The following is a 20,969-nucleotide window of genomic DNA, read 5'->3' as shown; positions in this document are numbered from 1 at the left end:
GGGGTGCTGGGGGCGGGGGGGAAGGAGAACTGTAGGGAGATCAGAGAACATCTAAACTACAATAACATAACTATACATCAATAAAGCTTCTCTTAATATTCACACAATATTCATCCCTTAATTGTGAAAGCAAATCATCTCATCCATCTATAACAAGTTGAAAGAGGACAAAGTCATCAAAGCATCACTTACTTACTGATATAAACAAGTAATCTGAGTCAGGTGAATCTCACTGAGGAGGCATACATCTCTCTAAAATGCACAAACTTTTATACCCTTCCTCAACCATGTCCTGTTTTCCCGTTGGCTGGGTATCAGGAACTCACATTCCTCACATTCTTTCTGACTCCCCACAGTGCTCAAGCTGATACCTCCCTTCCCTCCCCTTTCTATACTTCTAAATACCAAGCACTGGTTAACTCCCCTTTTCCTGCCCCACCCCAAAATCAAGCAGCCTAGGTTCATGCTAACTACATCTTTGCCTAAAAGATATAAGTATACATTATTATGGCTGAAGCAAAACATTATTCTATCTCTTACATGGTGGATCATCACTTGCTGTTTCTGGTTCAAAATGCTTCTCACCAGCTTGCCCAGACTTGAAAGACATGAGAAACTGTTTTGTCATACTCAGTCATGTTGGACCAACTACCATCCTTGATGTTTCAAAATGGCCCTGTGGTCATAAAAGCTGAAGCTTTAATCAAGACCAGCTGAAACTGTTTTGACCTGTACCATCTATCTACTTCTCAAGCTCCTCCTTTCACTAGCAAGTGGCACCACTGGGCCCTGGCACCCCTGGTCCTTGCTTGCAGAGCTTCACACTCATTCTTGCTCTGCTCCAGGTCTCCCCTGGTGCAGGGAATGAGTAAAAAGTAAAGAATTGTTTCTCCATTGCTTCTTAGAATATTAAGGTTTGAAAGTTGAAGTGTTCAACTGCCTCTAACAAAAACTTTAGAAACTGCTATATTTTAGAAAATAAGGCATCCTGTTTCAAGTCATTAAGAAAGCTTGTAGTTGGTACATCAGCAGAGCAAGTAATAAGCTTTGAAACATCAGGCGAACTTCTCCTGAAAACCAATGTTATAGGCAACAACCAGATCAGGCCAAATCAATAATTTAAGAAAGCCAGATTAAAATAAAAAGGAAATAGATTTTATTTCATGAATTGAAATACAATCTCTGCCAGCCACAATCAAAAGGACAACCCTGGGTGAACACAGGTCTGACCCCTCTCGCATCAGATCTGTGAAGTTCACAATGTCCGCTCTGGTGAGCTGCAGTTATATACCGTTTTTCTTGCCCGAAGCTGGGTTTCTTTTGTTTCTTTCTCCGAATATTCATATAGTCCTTGAAATAAATGGGCAGGAGATCTTTCTCCTTTTTAATGCCTTTATTAAAAAGAATCAGCTCAGGTGGGGAGAAATCGACGGGTGAGCTGGGGATTCTGTCCTCACGAGATATTAGATTCCGCCAACACCCCAGGTCTTCTCTCTAGTCAACATCATTTAGGTTAAGGTGAGAAGCAAAAAGGATCCGAGCAGGCACTGGACTACGCTCCCATCCTTAGACATCACCTAGGTCCCCTAGTTCTATGTTGGCTCGTTATTTTTAGGGGTTTTCCTGGAAAACTGCAAAAATTGGTGCAATGCATTTCTCATCTGCATACTAGCTCTGATGCCACTCTCATTCTCCTGGTACCTGCAGGGTCCCGGTGTCCCTCCCTGGCAAGCATCAGGGGGACAATGGTTAATCACCAACCATTAACAGGTAATTGAAGAAGAACTCTTAACAATGAAGCTAACTTAACAGCAACTGGTCCAACTTGTTTTAACTCTGCAACCTTAAAAAAAATAGACAACTTTTTATTCATAACAGTCCTCATCCCATGCCCAGTGTTAGAAGAGTTCTATCTTCAAGTTGGCAGAAAAAGTGTCCAGGGAAGGATTCAAATATTCATGTAGTCTGCTGTCCCACCTGTCTGGCATTGGAGGAATCCCATCTCCTGCTCGGACAAAGCTGTCTTGGGGCAAACAATACCGCATCCAGGGACAGATACAGGTAAGATACAAGTTACCGGAACCAGGTATTCACATGCTAGTCCAGAGCTGTCCTCAGTCGTTATTGGCCAATGATGGCTTGAGCTCCGAGACTTGATCAGAATGTCCTTAGGAGCTACTCCCTTTACTTGCTAATTTGGGCTCTTATTCAGTGAACAGCTCTGTGTGCTACCATCTAGTGAAGTAACCAATTTCCCAACCCTTGTGTGAGATATCTAAAAACCTAGGTTATTTTTGTAACATAGTCTAAAGCGTGATTCGATATATATATATATCTTTTCCCAAGTACGAATATATTTATTACATTTATTTGAGCATGAATTTGATACATTTATTACACCAATGAACCAGCCAACCTGTATTCTTTGACATTACTGACAATTGCTAGCAAGTTTATAGAAATCAAGCCTGGTCATGCAGACATTTGTAAATACATTTCATTTAATCATAAAAGAGCTTCACAAGCTTTCACAGTCACATAATCTTAAAGAGGAAACTTTGTGGAAAAATTCAAAATGCCAGAGTTTTATGTCCAAGGAGAAGACATAGGAGTCCTGTAACTTTATTCAAATAAAGGGAGAGGCCATGGGGCATTTCCCCTGGAATCTCTTATAATCGCTGGGGAAAGCAACTCCCTTATTACCCAAAGCTCCCAGCTGTGTCACCCTCTTCCTTTCCCCATTGGCTGAGGTACTTGGAAGGTAGAGACACCCTGAATCACCTTCTCTGTGCCCACTTCTAATATGCACCCCCATTTTGTTTTTCTTTTGTAACACTATTCATAATTCCATTATGTCTCTGTTCTTTTTCTCTAAGTTCAGGTATTTAACAAAGCCTTGGCTGAGCATCAGTCCATGTCAAGTAGCCAAATTTTTTAGAACTGCTAGTTTCTTTCTTCTGTTACTTCCTTATCTGTCCCTATCTACAAGCAAATTCACATGGTCTGTTTATAAAGACACATTCGTCTTATTCATTTCAAGCCCTCCTCTTTTTATTTTCTCAATTATTCTCTTGGCAAACCTTAATTATCATTTGTGACAACTATAGCTGGTCTATACATACACAAACAGCTCAGCCTTGATAGTTACTTACTCGACTAGCTATCTCCTTAGCTTATTGAAGTACAGAAATCCCCAAGTATGAAAGTGATTGGCTGAATTCAGACTCAAACAAGGGGACCCCAGCCAATTCCTTTGAGCCAAGGATTCACCCACATCATTGGCCAGTAAGCTGGGCAGAGTTCAAACCTTTGTGCAATCAACTCTATAAGAGTCGGAAGTTTGAAGCCCTTGAAGTTTATTGAAGGGGCCCTTCAATAAACGGCAGTTTGCTGCACGAACGCTGAGTTTGTTTGTTGTCTCCAGAACTGTGACAATAATTGATTTAATATTTTCTTCCTGGGTCTTCTTGGCTTTGCAATTATCCACAGTGACATAATTTTCTGTTCTTTAGCTATTTCTGGATCAGTAGTCATGGCTACCACCTGCATCCCCTTAATTACATGCTGAATGATGTTGAGAGCTTTGTAACAAGCTGGCTCCGAGCTAAAGGTCACAGTGAGATTAATTTGACCGAGATAGAGAATGAGGGGAGTTGCCATTCCAATTAAACTGTGTCCTTGTCCCACGGGATGAAGTAATGCACAGTAACAGGTGGTAAAGCCAAACCTTGGGAAAGTAGTGATAGTTACACCAAAACAGCACGTAGATAGCTGATAACTAATTAGCCAATGGTGAGCTGGGATTTTGCACTATGCATGAGCTAATTAAAAAGTGTATAATAATTGGCGATTCGGGAATAAAGACGAGACTTGTAGATCATCATCTGGTGAATGAGTCTTCCTTCTCCATCAGAATGAGCTGCACTAAGCAGAGTATCATGCAGGGTAAAAAAAGATTTAAGTTGCTATAGAACATAAAGGAAGAATAGCATTTGTTTAACCCATAGTCCACCAGGTAACCATGAAAACATGTCACATTACTATCCTTTCCATGTTTGGGCTGGTACATGAGTTAATTGTCATATTTCCTTTGCTATCTGTTTTACCACTTTTCTGTTGTCATCCATTTGAAAACAGTAGTTTGAGTAATTTATCTTTCCATGAACTCCTCCTTTTTTGCTAATAGATAATCTAACACCATCCCATGTTTAAATATCACGTTTCTCAACTGAGTGGGTTGATCAGAAAGAAGATCAAAAGCTGTACCTGTCTGGTTGATAATTAGTTAAAAGACAGCTTGTAAACTAATTACCTAAGTCAAATTGTAAATGGGTTCTCTAGTACCTGATATTAACTTCTTAGGACTCAAAGTGCCTGGTCTGCAGTGCTGTATAATCTGTTCTGGTGGCCATTCATCTTTCTTCTGCTTTGGGGCACTCCCTCCAGCCAGGGATGTGTCAATTGACTGCTTTTTTCTAGTTACATATGCTTTGATTCCAGATTTCCCTGAGCTTGTGGTAGCAAAAATACTCCAACAGTCTAATATAGAATATATAACATATCCCTGACCACTCTGCAGATAACTTGGAATAATCATGTTGGCCACAAATCAAATAATGTCCTTTCAAGTTCCACATTCTGTTGGCAAAGGGGCCTTCCCACTTTTCGTCAACAGTTGGTGGGTCAGAATGCAGCTTTTTTCCTGGGCCTAACGGTATTCCAACAATAGTTGCCCCACCATAAGAGACACAGTATTTGCATTTCTGAGCTCCTAAATGGGGTTTCCATTTACAGTTGCATCCCATGCTGTTTGGTTGGATTTGTATCAGAACTCACTAAAAAGGGTTCAAGTTCTGTTCTGATGTTGCCACTACCACTGATTATCATGGACATCTGTTTTACTTATATAATAGGGGGTCAGAAAACCTGTCCCTAGGGAGGCTGAAGCACTGAAATGCTTTATAGCCTTCAAAATCTCTGTGATAAGTATGGTAGGATAACTTTACTCAAGTACCATTAGTGAGCTTAATATGCATTTGATTCCATCTCATGAAATACAAAGCTGTGTTTCATGTCAGGTACATACAGGCAATATGTGTATTTGTGATTGTGATATGTGTGGAAACCAACCATGGGACAGTTATAGAGATTAATAAATCACTAAGGAAGTAAAGAATGGAATCTATCCTTTGTTTGCAATTAACCTTTATAAGTCTTAAGTTGATTTAGGAGCATTTAAATTAAAGCTTTAAGGGGGATATTGCTGTTTGACAGGAACTTTCTGCTTCTAGCTAAGCCTTAAAGAGTTTTGCAATAATAACCTTTTGAAGTATAATTTTAGAATATTTCTTGTAATAAGGATCTTTGAAACTATAGCTTTAGAATATATAAAAAGGAAACATGCTTATCTCAACACCTTAACAAAACAGTGAAAAGCAGCTTGAGAAAGGAAGATGAACATCAACTCAAGGATTGATAGTTTCGACCAAGGGAAGCTGGACATCACTGTTATGAGATTTATAGTCCTTGCAATTAAAAGGTGGACCCACATCTGGAATCTGGACGTCACCAGCAGGGAGACTTCTTTTTTCTTTCGGAAGCCGGACCACCACCATCTGGGAATATTCCTTTCTGGGACATATCCTGAGAAAAACTAAATCACAATAGTGTATAGAATTGTGACGTAAAAATTTGGAATAGAAACTGCTGAGAAAGCTTATGAGTACCCCTATAAATATCTGTAAGCCTCAACTATTGGTGTGCAGTTGGAGGGAAAACTTCCCCCACCGTACCCAGAGCTGTATTGCTCATACTTTACCATATTAATTAATAAATTGATTCCTGGTTGAATATTGGCCTAGTCAAGCTTCTCATTTATAACAATCTGCCTCAAAATTTAGAACAATCATAAGGAAGGCAATTGGGGGTCCAACTGTCATCCCAAAGATACCTATTTATCCCAAAGATAAAGTCCATTCATTTTACAATGTATTAATTTAATTAAAACAAAATGAGGAAGGCTGCACCGTCAAAGGTAACACATCAGATGGAAACCATATTTTAAAAACTTGTCCAGAACATGTTGGAAGGTGATCTGTTGTGATAGTTCACCTCTCTTCAGTCACTCGCAGAGACATTTGAAAGAAAGAATAATTTTAAAACATCAAACTAGAGAGTGTTGTGCTTTGTTGCTTTTTCATTAAAGCTTATGGTGTATCCCTCCTGTGCATATTTTCCTCCAGCATTACAGTTAATGAATAACTTCAACCTCACTCTTCAGATGTGTTTATTTGGAATTTGACATGACTTATTGAACACTTAGAATCTTTGAAAGTGGTTCTCCAGCCTTGTTTTCTTACATGACAAGAAAAAAAAAAAAGTTAGACCTTACCCTTCCAGATTTTATAGCTTTGATGGAGTTCTGTGAGGTAGAATTACAATTTTGTATTCTAGATATTTCTAAACTGACCTCCTGCTTATTGTATTCTGGATAGAGGATTCACCTGCAGATTTTATTACAGGAGAAATATAATCAACCCTCCTATGAGATATGACTGCTCACTTTTAAAAAAATGTATTAAACTTTAACTAAAACTACAACAAAAAAGGATGAAATAAGGAAAAATTACAGTACTGGGAGGCTCGGTGACTACTAGCCACGTGCTCCTCTTCAAAATGGATGTTGCCTGTAATAAATAAGGCAGGAGACTTTTCTCCTTTTTAAATGCCTTTATTAAAAAAAGAATCAACTCAGGTGGGGAGAAACCGACGGGTCGTGCCCACGCTGCCATTGCTCCCAGGAGTGGCACGGAGGAGGAGGGTGATGCAGCTGTGTCCACTGGTCTGCAGGCAGAGCTGGGGCTTCTGTCCTCACAGGAGAGCAGAAGATTCCGCTTTTTCTTGTCTAACATTCCAGGTCCTCTCTCTAGTTAATATCTTTTTAGTTTGGGTTGAGAAGTAAAAAGGATCTTAGCAGATACTGAATTGAGGAGGATACTGGATTAAGTTCCTCATCTTTAGACATAGGTCTCTTAATTCCATGTTGGCTCGTTGTTTTTAGGGTTTTTTTCCTGGAAAATCACAAAATCTGGTGAAATGCATTCTCATCTGCATACTAGGTTTGATGTCACTCCCCTTCCCCTGCTACCTGCGGGGTCTGGTGTCACTCCCTGGCAAGCATCGGGGGAACAATGGCTAATCACCAACTATTAACAGGTAATTGAAGAAGAACTCTTAATAGGTGGCTGCAACATGCAGGTAACCTTCAATTCAACAGCAACTGGTTCAAGTTGTTTTAACTCTGCAACCTTAAAAAAAAAAGTGTTATAAGTAAAAATTAAACATGCCCAATTCCAATAAAAATAAAAAGAATTTATTTTACGACCGTAATACAGTCCCGACAGCCAACAATAAAACGGACAGCATAACACTCCTGGGAGGTAAGGTGGGTGAACGTGGATATGGCCTCTACAGCACCAATTCCTCCTCGTCCACACCGGCTGCTCCGAGGCAGCGGTTCTTACACTCTTTAATTTACCCGTGGCAGAGTCCCTTTGTTTCTTTTTAGAGTTCTTCATATTCAAGTTGGTTCTTTTCTTCGGTCCAGGCTGCACAAAGCTTTTGTCCGGGAGTTGATTAATGCGCTTCCAGGATTCCCGGAATCTGGCATTCAGATGGCAGGTGTTATCTCAGATTGGTATCTCGTCCAGGCCATCATCTCTTGGGCATCACTGGACACATGCCTTCATGAATGCCCATCTCCTGTGCAGCCGAGGTTTCCTCCACATGTAAATGTGGTGGTGCCTCCCTGTCCATCTGCTGCGGTTTCGCCATCCTGAGGATGAAAATTCTTCCCTCTCCCTTCCCCTAAGTACAGTTGGTTTGGTTTATATATTTTATACAACTTTATCTGCAATTACTAACTATATCCTTAACAAAAGGATAGCTTTTTACTCATAACATTGCCCCTTTCATATCTCTAGCCCCCTCCTAGAGTCTTGTCAGTAAACTCCTTCCTTACCATCCAGTGGTGGAGATCACTTTCCTGCATCTTGATTGGAGGTCACCGCCATTAACAGGTATTTGAAAAGCTTTCCTTCGGCAGCGAACCTAAAGGAGGCTGACTCGGTCTGGCTTGGTTTTTTTTAACTCTGAAACTAAAAAAAATTACAATTTTCTATTCATAACAGGTGTTAGTATAGTAACAAGCCAACCCTCCCCAAGTGTGCCGACTACCCAGGCCGACTACCCGTGATAACAATGAGGGGAGGAGAAGATGTATTTCAGTAACATAACTATATATCTACAAAACTTCTCTTAACATACATATAATGTTCACTCCTTAATTGTGAGAGCCAACCATCTCATTACTCATCCATAACACTCCCAGGTGAAATTTCGTTAAAATTTAAACTAGAAAGCTGTCTCATATTAACATCTTCTTTGCAAGCAGTACTAAAAGGAGATGAAACAGTAAGTTCCAGAAAAAAGACTAAAGGGCATTTCAGGCTGTGGACCTGTAACAGCTTTATTATGGATACTTGGTGCCTTGGTATGTTTTATGTTGTTGGGGGTTGGGTTTCTTTCTTTTTTTCTTTTACTTATAGAATTTTCCCCAATAAGTTGCTAGGAAACTAATTACTGGATACTTATGGGTACTTAAAGACAAAACAAGTAGCTGAAGTCGGGAAAAGAGTATGGCATCTGGCTACACTTTTTTCTCGGGGAGTTTCTCTTGGAGAGACAGAAGAATAGAGGCAAGTAGAAGACAGGGGCTGGGCCAGCTGCTCTCTCTCGTTCTTTGGCATCAGAGGAGGATGGGGGGCTGTCACTTACTGTGGGAGAATTCACTGGCACTGCTAGAGTTCGACCATCTGCTTGTGTGTCGCCGGAATCCTGAGCTCCGCCTCTCCTCGCCCTGCTGGGAGCCAAGCTGCTGCTGCCCTGTCCCTGCCGTTTCTTCTGTACTGCTCTGGGATTCCCCACGGTATAAACCACAATCTTCTGCCCTGCCAGGACGTCCCAGAGTTCCGGATACCACTGCGGAGCTTCTGATACATCCCGTCCACCCCGGGATTTTTTTGCTCATTCCTGCTGTTTTCTACTTGGTGCTCCTCCTGAAGGCGCACTGAGAATTGACTGCTCCAGGGTTTAGTTGAGTAAAGCCGTCCCTCCATTCCTTCCCATCTTGGCCAAGAAGGCTGTCACGGGGGTTCTTGGTTCTGTTTGTTGTTTGTTTGCCTTGTTACACATACCAGTAAAGAACTGTTATTCCTATCATCATATATGTGCCCAAGAGCCCCTTAATTTAATAATTATAATAATTTGTAGGGAGAGGGCTTACATTCTCCATTTCAAGGCTCCTGTCTTACCCAGCAGACACCTCTCTTTCAAACTAAGACATATGTGTTGCTTAGCCATTGACTGCTTTTCACAGTTCCAAGACTGGAAAAGAATGATGATCTAGTATGCTTACACAAATCAGAGCTTTGAAGTTTGCTGTGCTCCTTAGTGATTAAAAAGAATGTCAAAGTGTCAAATACAGGTAGCCACATATCAATGCTAGAATTAGGGAAACCCAAATCCAGTAACTAATTCTAAGTGATGAGTGAGATTACTTTCCAAATGTTTCAGTTACTGCAGCAAATACTAGTTCTGATGCAAATAAAACACAGTGGAGGTCTAAGGGTACTGCATTAATAAAAGCTTTCTGATTATTTTCTCTCATGTGATCTGTGTCACATGATTTTCTGCCATGATCTGTGTGTTTATTTTCAGAGGAGACAGACTTGCCTGATGAAAAACCTGTGTCATATAAATAATATGTAATGTTCAAGTGTGTTATTCAGGCTTCAGCCTTAGTGGTTGAACTCAATATAGATCTAAAGTTTATGTGTCAAAATGTTATGAACAATTTCATAAATTAATACAATTAGAGCTGCTAATGGTAATCTGAAATTGTAGTAAGTTAATTGTGTTAATTAAATTGTTGTTAAATGTTAAACCTTTACCCCCACTGTTAATCCCCTTACCTTACCGGTAGCCATGTTGCATCTGTCAGATACTGCCTCTGCTGCTCTCCAAAATGGTGCCAGGTAACACCTCTGGGAAATATGCAAATTAAGGGACATTCAAGAAAGTCCAACAGAAGACCCTAAAAACAATGAGCTAGCTGATGATTTAAGGAACTAAGCAATGGGTCCTACTAGCAAGAAGTCCTCCTACTCCACCAGCAAGATTTTAGATGTCACCATGACCTGACTAGAACTGGGTCAGAATGAGGACCCTATACAACAAGCCAAAAACTATCTTTCTAGTCACACCTGTGAGGAAGAAAGCTCCAGTTCTGCTGGGAACAAAACTGTTCCATCTCCTCTTCTGCATCGTCAAAGGGAGCAGCAGCAGAGTGCACGACCCTTCGGGCCCCCACCCAGAGCTGATAATTTAATAAAGGCATCCTAAAGGAGCAGGTCTCCTTGCCTCATTTTCTTCAAAAACATCTCAGAAGTCTTGCAGCAGTGATTTCCAAAGCCTTCAAGAAACATTGAGGATGAAGTAGAGGGGTGGGAATTTGGGGTTTAAAAATAGGTGCACTCAGTACAGGCTGGGTCTGGACACTTCAGGTTTGAATAGCAGGCATCAGAGGGACTTGCAGCACCCTGGAGCAGCATTTCCTTTACAGTCACCTATCTGGCATACAAGAAACATGCACTCACCTGACTCCCTCACATGCATCCTAACACAGCTGAGACTGTCAGCCTTATAGCAAAGCCCTTCTTTTTGTTAGTGCAAACATCGGATCAACTGTGGTAATGCCTCAGTCTCAAGAGTAGTTTTTGAATAGGTTTGTGAAGATGCTACAAATAATTCAAAAATCATAATTATTTTGTTACGCAAGGTTCAGAAATAGTTGTTTCCTTTTAATCAGGACAACAGCAATTCTTACATCTTTATGCAAATTAACCACCATCACTAAATTTCATATTTTATGCTAATTTTTTTTCACTTGTTAAAAGCTTTAAAAATACAAAAAATAAAATTATTACCAATGAATTGCTAGGGCTATGGGCCTGGAAAATACATGCTAGAAATACTGGTTTTGTGTTGGCCATATCCAAATACACCATGGGAGTTTAAGGATAGGTGGACCAGAAGGTACTTACCATTACTCAGGTGTTTTCCACTTATATCTTAAGGTAAGTAAATAGACTAGAGAGGAAAATAAAAAGCTTAAGAAACAAACAACTAATTCCATGAACTTTCTTTTCATTCTGCTCGTATCAGCATCCCACACAACTGTATTCCATAGCTACTGCTTCTGGCTTTTTCACAAATAAAAGATTCAGCATAAAATTTAAAGAACAAAACTGAAATTTCAGCTGCAGCCACACTAGTTTTTTGGAAGAATGAAGACCTAAAATGTCAGCACACACCTGTCCCAACGGAGTTCAGTAAAACAAAACCTGTTTGGTACAAATGGATTAACTCATACCAGATATTACTATTTTAACATTATTTACTACTCTTTAACAGAAACAAGAAATTGTCTACATTGATTTCTACATTAATTCCTAAGTAATGGTGAGGCAATTTCCTACCAAAAAGAGCTATTGTCACTGAACACACTAGGCACAACACTGGAGATGGAAACAGCTCCTTAAAACTGCTTTAGTACTAGAGTATGTTGTGGAGAACACCCCATGTGTGGAGACATGAGGCTTGACTCCATTTTCTCAGAAGGTTGATATATTATCTTATGATATATATTGTATTAAAATGCTACATTAAAACTATACTAAAAGAACAGAGAGAAAAGAATCATAGGAAGGCTACAAAGAACAGGAATAGAATAGAATAGAATGCATAACAAAATCTTGTGACTGCTCACAGCCTCAACACAGGTGGCTGTGATTGGTCACCTGTGATTGGTCATCAATTGAAAACAATCCACATGGACCAATGGAAGATTCACCTGTTGCATTCCACAGCAGCAGATAGTTATTGTTTACATTTCTTTCCTGAGGCCCTCAACTCCTCAGGAGGGGAAAAATCCTAGGAAAGGATTTTTCATAAAATATCATGGTTACAAGAGTATTTCCCTGGGATTTTATATTGTAAGTGGAGCCCTGCATTAGGGCTGTGAAACTGACAAGATATGTCCGTGGATGACAAACTATCAAACAGGGATAAAACAAGCCAATCAACTTCAAAAGGGCATCAAAGATCCTTATCCTAGGGAGTTGGCGTCTCAAAGGGAGGTCCGGGGCACACTCCTTTCATAGGAGTGTCACGTTAACACTGCAGGAACTGCCAATCCTTCAGTGAGTGGTACCTGAGTCTTTTGCAAGTCCTGCTGATTGTAGTGACTCTCAGAAACCAGCAACTGTCTGAATGCTGCTCAGATACCATGACATGGAGGATCAAAATGGGAAAAAACATAGAGCAACTGTGATCAGGTAAATGATGATCATATCATCACTCTTGACAACAGCAACCAGCATATGCATTTCTCTGTCCCTAAAACTTTAAGAGTTCTAATACAGTTTTTAATCTGCTTTTTAATACTTAGCAAGAATCTACTTTTTTTGGGTAGTAGTGGGAATGGTAGACTAGAAATATGTAACAGGATTAAGATGGAAGTCTTAGACTTCCATGCATGGTAGACGAAATGCCTAAAGCCTTTATCACTAACCACCTGAGGACTTTTCTTGCAGTCCTCAGAATTCGTACTTCCCAAAATCTTTGACAGCCAACCTTAGTATCTGACAGATGCTTCAGAACTGGACACACTCCTTGAAGACTTTTCATTAAAAATGAGCAAAAGAAGGATCAAATCTACATTTAGACTGAATGATAAATGGTTCATTTGCAGAGGATATGGTATTGAAAAGATACAGCATAACAGGCATCAGCAGCACTGAAGATAATTTCCTTCATCTAACTTCAAATACTTACAAAGTAATGGAAACCAGAGGGGAAAAAATTAAACTATTGCAAATGTGGCCTGTGTATCTGTAAATATGACTAAGTTATAGTTACAAAGCATAATGAGACTAATTCCCAAAGACTGACATCATCAAAGCCATCAAGGATTTCAGAGATCTGAAGTACCTTTGGTGAAAGTGTAGACCAATCATGTCATGCGAGGCCGCAGTGTTGTACCACAGCCACACTCATGGAGAACCAGGCTCAGTAGGAATACCCTGTCTGCCTGTGCTCTAGGATACAGTTGTATGGTTCCCAGCCAGGAAGAATTGTGTCCATGGCTGGAGATGATCCAACTTCTGCAATTCCACCCTTAGAAGTGGAATGTGCATGGTACACATGAACAACCTTATCAGACTCTTGCTGCCTAAACACTGTTCAAAAATCAAGCTTGAAAACAGAACCACTCAAACCCCTCAGCTCCTGTCAAGATGAAAAGTTAAGAAATGAAGAAGCGTTAATTAACCAAGTCCCAGCCTACAATAAATGAGCAGCAACTACTTAATGTGCAGCAACTGTGCCTATAGTAAGATCCTTAGACATATTGTGTGGACAGATCGTGGTTCTATGGAAATGCTTCCATATAGACCTGCTTAATGGGAAAAAATACTCCATATTGCAGGAACAGAGAAAAACTGCAGCAGGAGATGCAGCTCCTGCCACCTGATGCCAGGCCAGGTACCTTCTCTACTTATCAGCAGGAATAAAATTCAGTATTTTTAATGTTTTTATGCTAAACTTGGGGGAAAATAACACAGTATAGAAAAACACAGCAGAAAACTAAAAGACCCACATGTCCTTTTAGTTTAAATTTAATTTGTCAGATAGAAGTTATCTATGTACAATCAGTGTGCATTGTAACAATTCTGTCAATAAAGTCGTAATTCAAATATTCTAAAATATTAACTACCTGCATAGCACATTTGACATTATTGCCCATTATGAAGAGGGAACATATGAATTTACAATTAATTTTGATTGATTTGGATACTGAACTGTTCAGGTATTTGACACACCTCCTTTAAAACCAATGCACCTGAAAAGCTTTCCAGAGCACAGTTTAGCTAGATATTTCTTACCATTTCATTACAAACAATCACAACACTGACAGCTTAATACAGAAAAAATAACCTCTCCCCCACCAAAAAAGCCCAGACCCCAAACAAACAACAAAAAAACCCCACCAAAACAAACACACACAAACCCTACCAGCCTAACAACAAAAAAACAAAACCAACAAAACTAAACAAAACAAAACCTAAAAACCCCCACAAAACCACAAACCAAAACATGTATCTAAAGTATCAAAAAAGGGACCACTAAATGCAGTAAAATTCCCCTTCCCCATTTTTACATTCTGAATAGTGACTCCATCAAAATCTTTTATTGAAACATATATGTACACTGATTTTGTTTCATAACTGTGACAAGTAGTCCTGAGTTGGTGGGGAAAGGAACAGTCAAAAAAAGCCTGAGGGGGGAAAAAGCTCATTTAATAAATTTACAACAATTTACAGCCATTAGTTTGTGTTTCGCTTTTTTATTTTTTTTTGTTTGTTTTGTAAAAAGGCATTGTAACTGATCACAAACAGGAGAAATCCCAACTATTTTACAGTTATAGGTACAGAATTTAAATATTCAAGCTTGTGATGAAAAGCGGCAAGGTGGTCGCAGTGTACAGTGTAAACAAGTAGCTTTGGAAAGTGAACAAAGTCCTTGAGAGCTCTTTACTAAGAAAAAAAATTATTCTCCCCATTCCCTCCTGAAATATGAGCACAGGTCAGTGTTTAAAAGTTCATTTACAAACATAACTTAAAACATTATCAGCCTCAAACCACTTTGACATGAAGAGTGTTATACTACGATCCAGTCTGAAATGGGCAGTGTTGAGGTCCCTGTAAAAGTAAACATCTTCCATTTCTTAAAAAGAAGTGCCACAGCATTTGCAGCACAGTGCAGCATAAACTTTAAATACAAAAATATTTTTCTTCTGTTGGGATAATAGACCTTGCATCCTGGAAAGAAGTAACAATACTGCTACTGATAGAATATCCCATCTGTATCTTTCAAGTCATGTAAGGCAATTACTGTGTTAATTTACTGTATATGGCTAAAAGAAGGTCCAGGCTAAAATATCAGTCTTTGTTATGTTTTCCGGCTACTCCATGTATGTTCAGGTGTACTTTTGTGATCTGAAGAATGTTCAAATGGAGATCTGTGACCAAGGGGAGATCTTGAACCATAAGGAGACCTCTGATCTAGTGGTGACCTTGGGCCACTACCTGAAGCTCTGTGGTCCATTTGCCAGTCTGAGTGGTACCTATAATCTCTGGGAGATTTATGATGGCTATACTCGGAAGAGGAGCGGTGATCTGAATGTATCCTGTGGTCTGAATGGGAACGGTGATCCAAATGAACCCGGCTGTCTTTTAGATTCCCTTCCAGGCTTGACCTGTGATCTCTGCTCCTGTAGTCATCTAACTTCCTATGTTTACTATCACTGTAGTATCTAAAAAATAAGAACTTATTTGTATTAGAGTTACGGTAACACATCAAGAGCCACAATTATGTAAAACTGACAGAACTGCATTAGAGAAAGATCATTGTTGTAATTTTGTGTTACTCAGAAAAGATTGTTTGGTGCTTCCTACAAGCACAACTACAAAATTACAAAGGAATTCTGACCAGATTTCACAATTGCTCACCTGCTGTCTTGTTTGTAGTGATCCCAGTCTCTGTGATCTTTTCCATTACTGAAGGCTGAATAGGGCCTTTTCCTGGAGTCATTTTTCTTGTAAGCATCTCCCTGATACCTGTCCTTATGATGATCATGGTATTGTGACGGATGTCTATCAGAGGAATAGCTGTCCCTGCTACTGTCATCATGGTTTGTATTCTCCTTAAGTCTTTCCACATCTGTGTAATAAAGCAGAGGTTAAAAGGAAATACCATAATATTTTTACTTTACCTAATTCAAACAGCACTTTTACCTGTCAGCTGTAAACCAGTAGGAAATGGACATAATTTAAAAGAAACAAGATCTAAATAGTTGAAAATCAAATGCACTAATGCCAGTGAACAGAAGAAAATCTTAGATTTAAGAGGAAAGCAAGCTAGAATGTAGATGCATAGGACTTGGAAACTGAACTTCTCAACTTCTCCATCCAGTCTATGAAGCTGAGTGTCCAAATGGGCAGTGAGTAGAGGGTACCTTCAGTAGAGCAATTTTAGATAGAATGGCAGCAACTTCCTCTCTAAGAAGGGACAGACTTAGTATGAGTAACAGTTTTAAAGAAACACCTTGTTAGCAAAAAAAAATTTCAGTGATATTCCTAAAATTCCTGATTGTTGCTTTTAATTCCATGACAATATACTTGGAAGCTCAGTAATACAAGGTTAAATAAAGCACTACATACAAAAAGGCAGCTGTGGGAACATGTGGGGGGAAAAATCAGTGTTACTGACAACAGTAAAAGACAACCCCTGTAACTAATGACTGTGACAGCCCCTGTCAAACTGCGACTAATAAACTTCCTTCTTTCACCATAGTGATACTGTGACAGCTACACTCTCAGATTTTCTGAGAAGCTTACAGGTTTTAAATAAACCTCTTGCCCACTCCAAAATTTAACATAAGAATTGTTTTTTTAAAGGACGCTCAAATAACCTGGTAAGTACCAGCTTCACTCTGCACTCTGCTGGATATCACCAGCAAATTAGTGAAGCTTTTAGAATTAGTCTATAAATGTGGTACTTAACTGCGTGGAAAACAGACCCAGAAGATGTGTGAAATTAAATAAACAGGAATACTTAAGGTATTTAATGCAAGAATATACTTAAAAGTTTCTTACCTGGATTTCTAATTACATGTGCATTCACATGACCACTAATATTCTGATCGTTGTGTTGCTAAAAAAGACAAGTACACTGGTAAACGTACTTACTGGTAAATCCCAAAGTTCATTTGACTACATTAGAAAAATACCCTATCAAAAGAGACTACTATACTGCACACACAAATACCAACTTGAAGTGTATTTCCATGTTCTTTATAATCCTCTATATCTAATAAAAGTTGTAATAATTAAAATATATTTTTTGTATTAAAAAAATGTGAAAATATTACCTGAGACTCTTGACGTTTTTTGATTGCATGTTTATACAGTTTGTGCAGCTTTCTGGCATCAAATTCTGTAAACTTAGAGACAAAAATCCACAAATTTCTGAGGAAGAAGAAAAGAGAAGCTGTAATTCTTCTCTAAATTTATTTTCCCTATATTATGTAGCAGAACATGGATTTGACTGAAATTATTTGAATGCCACTTCAGTAAACCTGCTATATAACTTACACAGTATTGCCAAATTGCACAAGAAATTTTATGCAGTTGCAAATGAAATATTTGAAAGATTTATTCCTTTAACAATTTTTCACTTTTTAGTATTTATTTTAAGTACTTCAGAGTGTGAAGTGCATGGACAATAGTACTAATAAGAATTGTTAAATTTTTGTGAAATGTGTATTAAAACATAGCTATCAGTTTATATACACACACATATATATGTGTGTGTGTGTGTGTGTCTTCTAAAAAATTGTTTGAATTCTGAATATTTACCAGTCTGTAAATTAAAAAATTTACGTACCTAAAGGTAGTAAAAATTCTTTCAAACATGGAATTTCTTACAGCATAAGACACCTGATACAACAAACCTTACTGTATTCAACCATAAGCAAGAAAAATTTTCCACAGACTTTGAAAGTCTGGTCAAGGCTTGTGAAACCAAGTAAGAGCTGTGAAAGAGGATGGAAGTCATAGGGTAATAAATCTGTGCCAAATCTGTGCTTGAAGGAACCAAAGAAGAGCGAATTAAGTTTTTTTGGCTGTCAAGATGCCAAAATTCTGAAGAAAAATTTTCTTCCATGATCACAGGTAAAGTTTCTTAACAAATACTGATTTTTTCGTGAAATTTGCAGGCTTAGAAAAGTCTGCAGAATAACAGTGTTCAAAAAATTGTGGAGGTTCACAAAGCAACAGTATGCTCCTTCACTGTGATTATTTAAGCATGGTAATTTCTGTCCAGAAGTTTGACTAAGTAGGCAAAACCAAGTGTGTCTAATGAGACCATTCTAACTTTAATATAAACTACTTCTTATCAAATGTAGCTGAAATAATTTTATTTATCTACACATAATATAACAGCATTATTATAAATAACAGCTCTATTACAAGTTTCCACTTAAAATAACAAAAAATTTACCAAGACCTAGGACATGGATCTTGTTTTTGTATCTCAGATGGCCTTACTATTTTCAAGTAAAGAAGTAAAATCAGCAGAAGCATATTACACTAACAGAATTCTTCAAGAAAATGCAACACTTAATAATTTGATATACATATATATAATCACAGGATGTACTTTCAAGCATAAAGACATTAACTGAACATTCCAACAAAAGTAAGTCAAATTGCATTAAGAACTTATCAATGAAATACACGACCAGTATTTTTTCTTAGTTCTTTTTATACTGTCACCTGATATAGATGCAAACTCTTTGCTCACTTTTGAAGTGCACCTGAGCACATTATGATAAACATCTGTTATCAAGTAATAGTTAATACATAATATGCAATTTCATTTTACAGTACATTAAAAAAAAGAAAGAATTCTACAACTTGGAATCATACATTCAATACTATTTTAGAACTGTATTTTCAACACAAATTATGAAAAAAGCAAAATGACCTGAAGTTGAAAAACCAGATCTTTAAAGGTAAGAATGGTTTTGACTAAACACAGTGACAAGTCCCCAGCATTTACTGTCAGTGTTAAGCAGAGAGATGTCTCCACCCTCTGGAAAAAATTCAGGGCTCTGCATCAAGGCTTAAAGTCAGTCCATTACAGATCAGAACAATGTATAATCACCTTTTAATAGACTCCTATTTAAACAGCAGAAAGATACAAGAAAGGGGGAAAAATAAACAGGAGAAATAACTAAAACCTACTCTTCTCAATGGAAGCAATTGTAGATTTCCCTTTTTCAAGTAAAACCCAAGAAAATAACTTACTTTCTCCATTGTTTAATTTGTTCAGGATTTGTGTACTCCTTTAGACATTCAGTAATATGATCCCCAATTTTGATAAGACACTGTCTAGTATGTTCCAGCTGTTCTCTTTCAGAAAGGCCCTTCTCTGGTCGATCAAGCTGTTTCAATGCTGCCTTGACAGGTCTCATTCTTTCTTTGCACTGTAAAATGGAAAAAGGAATGTATAGATTCAAAAGAAAATTTTTTTTCTAAGTATGACCCACCTTTTACTGTGATATATAACCACAGGTGAAGACAGTATTGTTAGAAGTCAAATGAAACACAAGACTTCCTCAGAGGTCTTAAAAAGGTTTTACATGTTCCCTTTGGAAGATTATCAATCCAACTGGAAATTCACTTCTCTATGAAAGCATCAGATTTTATAAAATACATGTATCAAGCTGTAGAAGGTGCTAATGTGTGTATCTCAAGCACCAGGAGCTGGATAGCTGCGAGGCCATTTTTTTTTCTGTTCAAAACCCTACAACAGAGGGTTTGTTGTAGGGTTTGCACTTGGCATTCAACAAAGGATCAAAATTGCTTCTCTGAGCAGTTTTAAACCTCACTCCTTTGAAGATATTAGCAGAAGTTATGCTACCTAGAAGAAAGCTGGTTTGCATATAGCACCATAAAGGTTGGAAACAACCTCCAAGATCATGAAATCCAACCTTTGACTGAACACCACCATCCCAACTGAACTATATCAAGTCCCACATCACTTGTTCTTTTGAACACCTCCAGGCATAGTGACTCTATTTCCTCCCTGAGCAGACTGTTTACTGCTTAACCACTCTTCCACTGAAGAAATCTTTCCTTACATGCAACATAAACCTTCACTGAAACAATTTGGGGCCGTTTCTCCTTGTCCTGTCACTGGTTCCCTGAGAAAAGACATGCTCCCTACCTGGCTACAACCTGCTATCAGGCAGCTATAGGGTGTGGTAAAGTCTCCCCTGATTCTCTCTGGGCTCAAAAACCCCACCTCCCTCAGCCACTCTTTGTAAGACTTGTGCTCCTGACCCTTCTCCAGCTCCATTCCCTTCTCTGGACTTGCTTCAGCACCAAAATGTCCTTTCTGAACTGAGGGGCCCAGAACTGAAGACAGCATGTGAGATGTGGCCACAGGGAATGCCTAGACTAGCCACAGATAAAGGTTGTGCATTCTTGAATTTTTGTATTTTGAATCCAATGTTTTAATATTAAATCCAGATAAAACCAGTTGGCATGGTTTAAATTGCAGGCACTTGCTTAATCATACATTGAACTCCAATAGCATGGTACCCATGACTGGAATATCCTCCTTGTCATCAAGGTTACTGTCAATTAAACCTGAACAACATCTCCATTTGACAGTGCCATTTACTATGTTTAATTAGACTGCACCTGACCACGGCATAATGATAAACACCAATCACCTCCTTCCCCCATTCCCCCTCGCTAAATGCTACCAAACCTAGAAAAACCAAACAAATACCTGGAATGGAATGAAATGGAATATCACCATTACCAGGTAAGCATCTAGGGACAGCTCAGAAAAACTGGGTAAGCTGTTCCATTGCCATCTCATGCCACTAAGTAATTAAGCATCTGGTTTACATATTAAACTCACCACAGATTAAATTAGTTTTTAAAAAGACAGCTTACAGAGTGCAATTCTTAAACAGAGAAGTGATCGGAAACATTTAACTGCACATGGAAATCAAATTATTTTCTGTCATTAGCCACACTGACATATCCACTTGAATCACTCAAGGCCCACGCTGAAAATCACAGGTGAGTTAAGAATAAACCCATGGACAGTAACTCCCATACTCATAAGAATCCTAGTGGTGCTCTCACCGCCAGCACCCACAATACACCCAACAGACCTGGCAGACAAAAATACAGCTGTTGAAATCTGAA

The 20,969-nt window shown here is 38.7% G+C and overlaps 1 protein-coding gene across 3 annotated transcripts in view; it reads right to left on the bottom strand.

Annotated features, from left to right (window-relative positions):
• Positions 1–14,345: 14,345 nt before the first annotated feature.
• The window catches only part of CHD1 (chromodomain helicase DNA binding protein 1), a 54,501-nt gene continuing 47,877 nt past the window's right edge, over positions 14,346–20,969 (bottom strand). For 2 of the 3 annotated variants that reach the window (XM_039703547.1, XM_039703549.1), the window contains 5 exons: positions 19,050–19,228; positions 17,111–17,207; positions 16,836–16,893; positions 15,690–15,900; positions 14,346–15,493 (listed from right to left, as the gene is read on the bottom strand). In XM_039703547.1, the coding sequence (XP_039559481.1) occupies positions 15,130–15,493; positions 15,690–15,900; positions 16,836–16,893; positions 17,111–17,207; positions 19,050–19,228 (909 nt within the window). In that variant the 3' untranslated portion in view covers positions 14,346–15,129. The remainder of the gene's footprint in view (positions 15,494–15,689; positions 15,901–16,835; positions 16,894–17,110; positions 17,208–19,049; positions 19,229–20,969) is intronic. The other variant, XM_039703548.1, reaches the window with a different exon arrangement.

Source organism: Passer montanus, unplaced genomic scaffold (assembly GCF_014805655.1).
Source record: "Passer montanus isolate IOZ18808 unplaced genomic scaffold, ASM1480565v1 scaffold164, whole genome shotgun sequence".
In the NCBI taxonomy this organism is placed as follows: domain Eukaryota; kingdom Metazoa; phylum Chordata; class Aves; order Passeriformes; family Passeridae; genus Passer; species Passer montanus.
The sequence above is the reverse complement of the archived record's forward strand: the minus strand, read 5'-3'. Positions and strand labels throughout refer to the sequence as shown.